At 44.0% G+C, this 7500-nt stretch overlaps 1 protein-coding gene across 1 annotated transcript; it reads left to right on the top strand.

The window, feature by feature from the left end:
- Positions 1-2547: 2547 nt before the first annotated feature.
- LOC138031467 (uncharacterized) lies at positions 2548-3084 on the top strand. Its single transcript, XM_068879157.1, has one exon. It carries the CDS (start codon positions 2548-2550, stop codon positions 3082-3084), a length of 537 nt encoding a protein of 178 aa, XP_068735258.1.
- The last annotated feature ends 4416 nt before the right edge of the window (positions 3085-7500 follow it).

The raw sequence follows: 7500 nt of genomic DNA, 5'->3' as shown, positions 1-7500 counted from the left end.
CTCAGCTGCACTTGTAAATATCCAACTGGTTTGCCTCCGGCCAGTTGGGATTCTTAACAGTTGTTGTTGTTCTGTTCGTTTCGTTGTGTTTCTTTGGCCCTGAAAAGCGCCTATGGGGGAGCGGTCAGTATGTATGTATGTATGTATGGTGTTGTGTGGCTGTCGCTGCTCCTGTTGTGGTGCCTGGCACTGTCGAGCCCGCTGTTGTCCCAGAGGTTGTGCCTGCTGGGAATCCGGCTGAGCCTGAGTCTGGTGCTGAGAGTATGGTTGTCGATGTTCGTGATAATGAGCTTGACGAAGTGGTGAGCCAGCCCTGGCTCGTCAGTGGGTCTGGGGTGGCTGAGGAGGGAGTTCTGGATCCCTCTCCTAGCCAATGTTCTGTCAGTGTTTTGGAGGCCTCCGCCGGTCCGTCTGGGGTGCCTCAGGAGGAGGTTTTCGAGTCCTCCCCTTCCTTCTCTCCTCTTCCAGGGACTTGTTTGTCCGACATGCCCTCGTCGGGTGTTTCAGGGGATGTGGTTTTCTCGGGCGATGACGGTCAGGTCTCATTAGCGGATTCTAGATCTTTAAGGTCAAGGATTCCCATCAAAGTTGTGCGTAGTTATGTTACATGGGAGGTGCTGCCCCCTCTTGTGTCCAGGGAACATACGGCATCCATGGTCCAAAAGTCTGTCATCTACTGATGATCTGTTTGCTTTGGGGCGGGTTGGGGGCTCTTCCCAGCCCTCATGTCTGTTTGCCGTTCCTCTTCCTCCCTGGGTCAGTACTTCTTCTGGCTCGGGAATGGCTCTGTGCAAGTCCTCTCGTTCCCCGTCCTGTTCCGGGGATGAGAGGTCGCCTCTTAGCCCGGATCCTCATAGGTCCTCCCGTCGTTGTCCTTCGTTGCCTAAGCCGGCTAGGCACCATTAACTTGCCGTTGTCTCACCATCCTGTTACTTTTTTGTTCTTTGTCTTCTTTTTCGTCATGGGTTTTTCACTCAAAATTTTTTGCTTTATTATGGCTCTCTCTGTTATTTCTGTTAACGTTAATGATTTGAGAGATGGTGACCAGCGTCTCAGTTTTCTTCAGTGGTTGTCCCATCTCTCTCCTTCGGTAGTTTGTCTACAGGAGACCCACGCGGTCTCTAATGATGATCTTCTTTCTTGGTTTTCTCGTTTGTGGTTATTTGTGTGCTGGTTCTTTCGGTACGAATCATTCTTGCGGTGTGGTTGTTCTGTATTGTTCAGTCTTGGATTGTCGGTCTGTTGTTTGCGAATTTGATGGTCGTTTTGTTTTGGTTGAGTTTGGTTTTCGTGGTTCTGTCTTCCGTGTTGCTTCTCTTTATGCTCCTAACCGTAATCCAGATCGTGACGCTTTTTTGAATCCTTATGTTGATTCTATTGATCCTGCAATTCCTACTCTTTTGTGCGGCGATTTCAACACGGCCCTGGATTGTGTTTGGGATCGCCGTGGGTCTTGCCCTTTTGATGTTTCTCTGGAAAGTTCTGCTTTATTGTCGGTGTTGTGGTGGATATTTGGCGTCAAAGGCACCCAAATGATTCTGCTTTTATCTGGTTCCGGCCCGATGGGGCCCTTGCATTGCGCATTGACCTCATCCGTTCTCCGTATGCTTGGGTGCCTTATGTGTCTTCTGTAGACATTCTACATGTCCTTTTTCTGATCATTGTGCTCTTTCTTTTTCATGGGCTCTCCCCAACTCCGTTCCTCCGAGTCCGGGGTTGTGGAAGCTCAATCGTTCTGTTTTGGATGAAAACAAGTAAATCGACTTCATCTCAACTTTTTGGTCTTACTGGCAGTCTCGTCAGTCTTCTTTTTCTTCCCTCACTGGGTGATGGGACAGCGGCAAATCCCATATTAAACGTATTAGTAAAAATTATTGTGTTAACCGTAGTAAAAGTAAATTAGTGGAACGTGATATTAGGTGCGGTTACACTAGACCTCTTGCCCATGGGCAACCTTCGGGTTACGGCTTGGGTTGGGTTTACCCTGGGTTATGATCGACTTCCCGTTTGCGGTTACACGCTTGTAAATTATCCAAGGGGAAGGTAAGCGTTAACCTGATTTGGCGGGAAACTTACCTGCATGTAAACATGGAAGATCTGAACGACGAACTTTTCTATGGCTTAATTTCGGTAATTGTCACGGCGCTTCTCTTAAATCGTCCACCTCAATTGAGTTCAGCGATTCAGCGTTTTATTTTAAGAAGGCAACGAAGACGTCGACTTCAGTCACGCTTTCTCCAGTCCTTGCAACTTTCCCATTTATATTTTAGACGTCGACTTGCCGCTCGCAAGAAGAGGCGTTCTTGGGTATTTCCACGTCCGCAGAACTGGTTTCAAGGACTTCTAAACGACAGAGTGATTGACCACTGGTGGAAAGAGAACTTTAGAGTGTCTCGAGGAACTTTTGAATTTATCTGCCAGCTTGTAGGGCCAAACATGGAACGTCAAAACACTAGGATGCGCGAGGCTATTCCAGTGGACAAGCGAGTGGCTGCTAGTTTATGGCATTTAGCAAACGGCGAGTGCTAACGATCCTGTGGATTAATGATGGGACTAGCGAAACCTACGGTAATTAGCTGCTGCCACGAATTTGTGCAAGAACTCTGCAACTTTCAAAACGAAATCATAACGTTCCCTTCTGCAAGAGCAGATGTCATAAAAAAAGTTCAAGGATTTTCCATGAAGAGCAAGGTTCCAAATGTAGTTGCGGCGATTGACGGAAGTCACATACCAATCAAAGCACCACTAATCAATCACGAGGATTATTTCAACCGCAAACATTTCTATAGCTGCCTTGTTCAAGGGGTAGTGGATTATACAGGACTATTTTTATCCGTTGCAGCAGGATTCCCTGGAAGCCTGCATGATGCCCGAATGTTGCGCTTAACTGACTTTTACTGGGCAGCAGAAGATGAAGACATTCTCATGGAGCCTACCCTTGATTTAGGAGGTACCGTAATTCGCCCCCTTGTGGTTGGAGACTCTGCCTACCCCCTAAAGACCTGGCTTCTACCAGTACTTAAAGATAATGGTGCCCTTACTGAAGATCAGAAAAAGTTCAATAAGGAACTTTCTAAAGCATGAATAATTTCTGAACATGCATTTGGCCTGATTAAAGGGAGATGGAGAGTTTTACTGAAACGCCTAGACGAGGACCACAAGAGTATTCCGGACACAATCGTTGCATGTTGTGTTTTACACAACATCTGCATCATGAGAAATGAGGAATTTGATGGAGGCCACGATGATAGTGATGAGGATGAAAATCACAGTGATGTTGGTGCACCCACACAAGCTGCTATTGAACACGTCGCAAGCCAGTGAAGTTGTGTATTTTTGCCAGGCTTTAAACCGTGTTAAAAAGTCAGATACCACATTACATGAAAAAGAATGCAATACCTGTAAATCATGGTTAAAGTTAACTTTTATCTCTGGAAAAAAACATGGACTGTCAAACAACTTTTAGATCAACAGAAATCGCACCCCGTCCTAAAAGAGCTGTATATTCCTTCGCGGCAGACTCTCTTTGGGGTGTTTCGCGCGCACTTTCGCAGAATAAGAAAAGATTTGAAATTTGCAAAACGGAGTCGTTCAATTTCATGTTAATTATTTAATAAGGCCCGTTTCAAACGTCGTGTTGGTGCTATGCCGATCTCAATTCATAAAGTATAACTGTTTGGAACACCGTTGCAAAACACCAATTTGAATTATTTCGTACATACAAACCCCCTAATTTGTTTTTAACAAAATGCGACTGAATTAAATTAGACGTCTGAAACATACTACAATCGAAACCGGCTTAATAGGATCTTTGAAACAGGCCTAATTCTTTAATATGTGATTCGAAACATGAATTCAAATAAACTTTGTAGAAAGTTAATCACGAAAGCTCTCAGTTAGCGGCGAGAAATCAACTTGATAAACTAACAAATGTGATTTCAACAAAACACCGATTCCGTGTCACTGTAACGCAGTAACAAGAAAATTTGCATAAAAGTCGTTCAAATTCAAATATCAACAAATGCTGACAAAACCATTCAAATACTTCCCTATTTTCTGAAACGCGTAGTTAACAAGTAAAATTTACCTTTTGGAAGCGAAAATGTCCCCTAATTTCGCTAAAACAGCAACAGTAAATTCCTGGTGTCTCCTCTGAGCATCTTCTTGAGACTTCATCAAGGCCTGCAGCATTCGTTCGTCTTTCTCTTCCGATCTTTGAAATGCCTCTTGCTGGGCCTCAAACATGTGGAGTATGGCATTTTCTGTGTCCGTGGAATAAATACTTGTCGTCTTTCGCTTTTTTCGTTGAAGACCTGACGGATTTTTCTTTTGATTTGGTTGTTTGATTTTGGTGTTGTCGTCTTCTCCTGGTTCCGTATCGGTAATAGGATCAGCAGTTGTTGCTACGCAATCACTTTCCTCGCCCGCACTCACTTCTTCACTGCCTTTTCTCTTATGTGAAGCCACGTTGGTTTCCTTCACAAATTTCTCACTTTGTCTGAGCTGGCCATGAATTCATCAATGTCATCGTAAAATTCGCAGGTCTTGCGGTCTCGTCCGGTCCTGTTGTTGTTGTCACTAACACTTTTGTATTTATCGAATACGCCTCTCCATTTTTCTTTAATCTGCACTAAAGTTTTCGATGTGTCGATTCCAGCTTCCCTGCACAATTGAATAAATTCATCCATGATACTCTCCCATACACTTTTCTTGCCATGAGCGCTTCTCGTTGCTTTTAGCAAGTTGTGATGTTGTTTGTAAGCTGATATCAGGCATTTCACCTATGGATTTGACCAGCTACAACGCTTGCTTTTTGCTTCAGTGGATTCACTTGGTAAAGACCTGCAACTGCTGGTGCTTTCGGCTGGGCTACAAGGACGACCAGATGGAAGAAACTGGAAATGGCCTCCAACGGGAAAACAAGGAAACTGCTGATACTGATTTACATTTGCTCGGTTCTTGCACAAGGTAGGAAGGGCCAGCTTGCTCAACACTTCGCTGTGTCATACGCTGCTCAAACAGATATCCATTTCTACACTGAACAGCACTAGCTGGATCCTGTTCGATATCATTACTGTAGAAACAGGAAATGCCATAAAATTAAAGTATAATCTACGATACAAATAGAAACGTGAACAATACTCACATCATTGCGCGAAAGCCAGCCACGTTGTTTACACAGTTTATCACAGCACGTGGTTTCTTGCGTTCGGCAGTCTTGTGATTGGTTGAGCCGCTCTGGGGTCTTGTTAACCATAAGACTTACATCTGGAACTGTCATGGGCAATTCCTTTGTTCTCTTTGACGTACCCACGGAAATTTCCCGCAGGTTATTTCCCTTTGGGCAGATCAGTTACACATAAGAAAATGCTTCCCCGTGGGAAAAAGCCAGTTACCCAAGGGCAAAATGGCTAGTGTAACCGCAGCTCTTTTGTCTAAACTGGCTGCCCATATTAAAAGTTCATATTGATTCTGGTCATCTTTCTTTCCTTCCTGTTTATCTTTCTACTCTGTTTCGTCTTCGTGCTCTGGATCTTGAGGTCGCTTGAGGTGCTCAGGTTTGTGCCCGGTCGAGGTGGGTGGAGGAGGGTGAGTCCTCCTCTGCTTACTTCTTCCGGCTCGAAAAGAAAAACGGCACTGACCATAATTTCTGGCGCTGAGAGCTAGTGATGGTACTTTGGTTATGGATAAGGATGGGTTGTGTGGTGTGTTTCACTCTTTCTATTTGAATCTTTTCTCTGCTGCTCCTTGTGACTCTAATGCTCGCGCTGAGCTTCTTTTCAATATTTCTTCAGTTCTTCCTTTTCATGATAGTGAGGGGTGAGAACGTCTTCTCAGCCAGGAGGTGTGTTTTGCTGCTCTTCAGGGCATGGCCCGTGGTAAAGGTCCTGGTTGTGATGGCCTTCCCATGGAATTTTAAAATTTTGGCATGTTTTGGGTTTTGATTTAGTTTGTGTTTTGAATTCTGCTTTTGGTTTGGGTTCTTTGTCTCGCTCTCAGCACCGAGGTATTATTACTTTATCTTTTAAAAAACGGGATCATCTTGATCCCAAAAACTGGCATCCAATCTCCCCATTGAATGTTGATTACAAAATCGCGTCTTGTTCTTTTGCTGCTCGTCTTCCTAGGGTCATTCAATTGGTTGTCGATAAAGATCAGTCTTGTGGTGTTCCTGGCCATTTCATTGGTGAAAATGTTGCTTTTCTTCCTGATGTTGTTGATTTTTGTTCTTTTTCTGGTGCTCCTGCTGCTCTTCTTCTCTTGATCAAGAAAAGGCATTCAACAGGGTTGATTGGACATTCCTACGTTCTACTTTGTATGCAATGGGGTTTGGGCAGTCTTTTGTTGGGTGGGTTAAGTTATTTTAAAATAATGTTAGTACTAGTGTGAATGTAAATGGTTATATTTTAAATTTTTTTAAGTTATATCGTGGGTTGAGGCAGGGATGTCCCCTGTCCTCCCTCCTTTATGTTTTAGTGGGTGAGGTTCTTGCTTGTAATATACGTTCGAATGGTGTTATTTCTGGTCTGTCTCTTCCTGCTTCTCCGTGTTCTTTCCCTGTTGTTTCTGCTTACGCTGATGATACTACGCTGGTTGTTTCTTCTGTTCCTGCTATTTTGGCTGGAAATTGCCTGATTTTTTCGGTAAATGGTAAACAACCCTAGTCTCGCCGTTTCGTTAAGTCTCGCATGTACCATTCAGCCAGAGAGGCAGAATGGCGAAGTTTTTATGGTATTGGAGGTCATCAACGCGGTGAGGATCGAAAAGCACCTATCAGAAGGAAGAAACAGCTTTTGAACTTTGGCCAAGTTTAGGTTAGCCAATCAAAGACGAGTAAATTTGGATTCTCGGATTTTCGATCCGGTCACACCATTTGATATAACTACAGGGTCGACAGGGCGTGGATCAAAACATTTTCGATGGCGAGTAGATGTTTCAAGTCTCCCACAACTGCTAGGAGCGTAGGAAATTCAAGGAGCTCAGCAAGTTCAATGGGGAGAACAACAAGTTCAACGAAAAGCACGGCATGATAAGTTCAGCAAGGGCGACGGAAGTTTCAATGGAGGCAACAGCAAGTGGAATAATTGCTGAGCCAACTACACCACCAAGGCATTCAGGCAACAAAGCGATTATAGCCTAAGTGCATCAGTTGTCTCCGATAAAACGTAACAAGAAAAACACTATTGACTCTTCTCTACTTTTTTTACAAACGAAAGATGAGCCGGCGCAAGAAGCGTTGCTTTACTCTAAACACAAAAGGCCGCTGTTGATGGATAGCGAGAAATGTAGTACGCCTGTAAAGATTCAACGTTTTACCTACACTTCAGATGGTGAGAAGATTATTATAAATGACATGACCAAGATATCGATACCTGGACAAACGGAGTATTCATTTTAGTTCAAAGAGACCCTGCCGTATACGCATCACCTGTCAACTGAAGACATATTTAGTCGTTCGAATGAATGGGATAATGTCACGTTGAGCGACAAAGTTGTAAG

The sequence above is a fragment of the Montipora capricornis genome, chromosome 14 (assembly GCF_036669925.1).
Source record: "Montipora capricornis isolate CH-2021 chromosome 14, ASM3666992v2, whole genome shotgun sequence".
NCBI classification, from domain to species: Eukaryota; Metazoa; Cnidaria; class Anthozoa; order Scleractinia; family Acroporidae; genus Montipora; species Montipora capricornis.
This window is presented reverse-complemented; position numbering and strand designations above follow the sequence as displayed.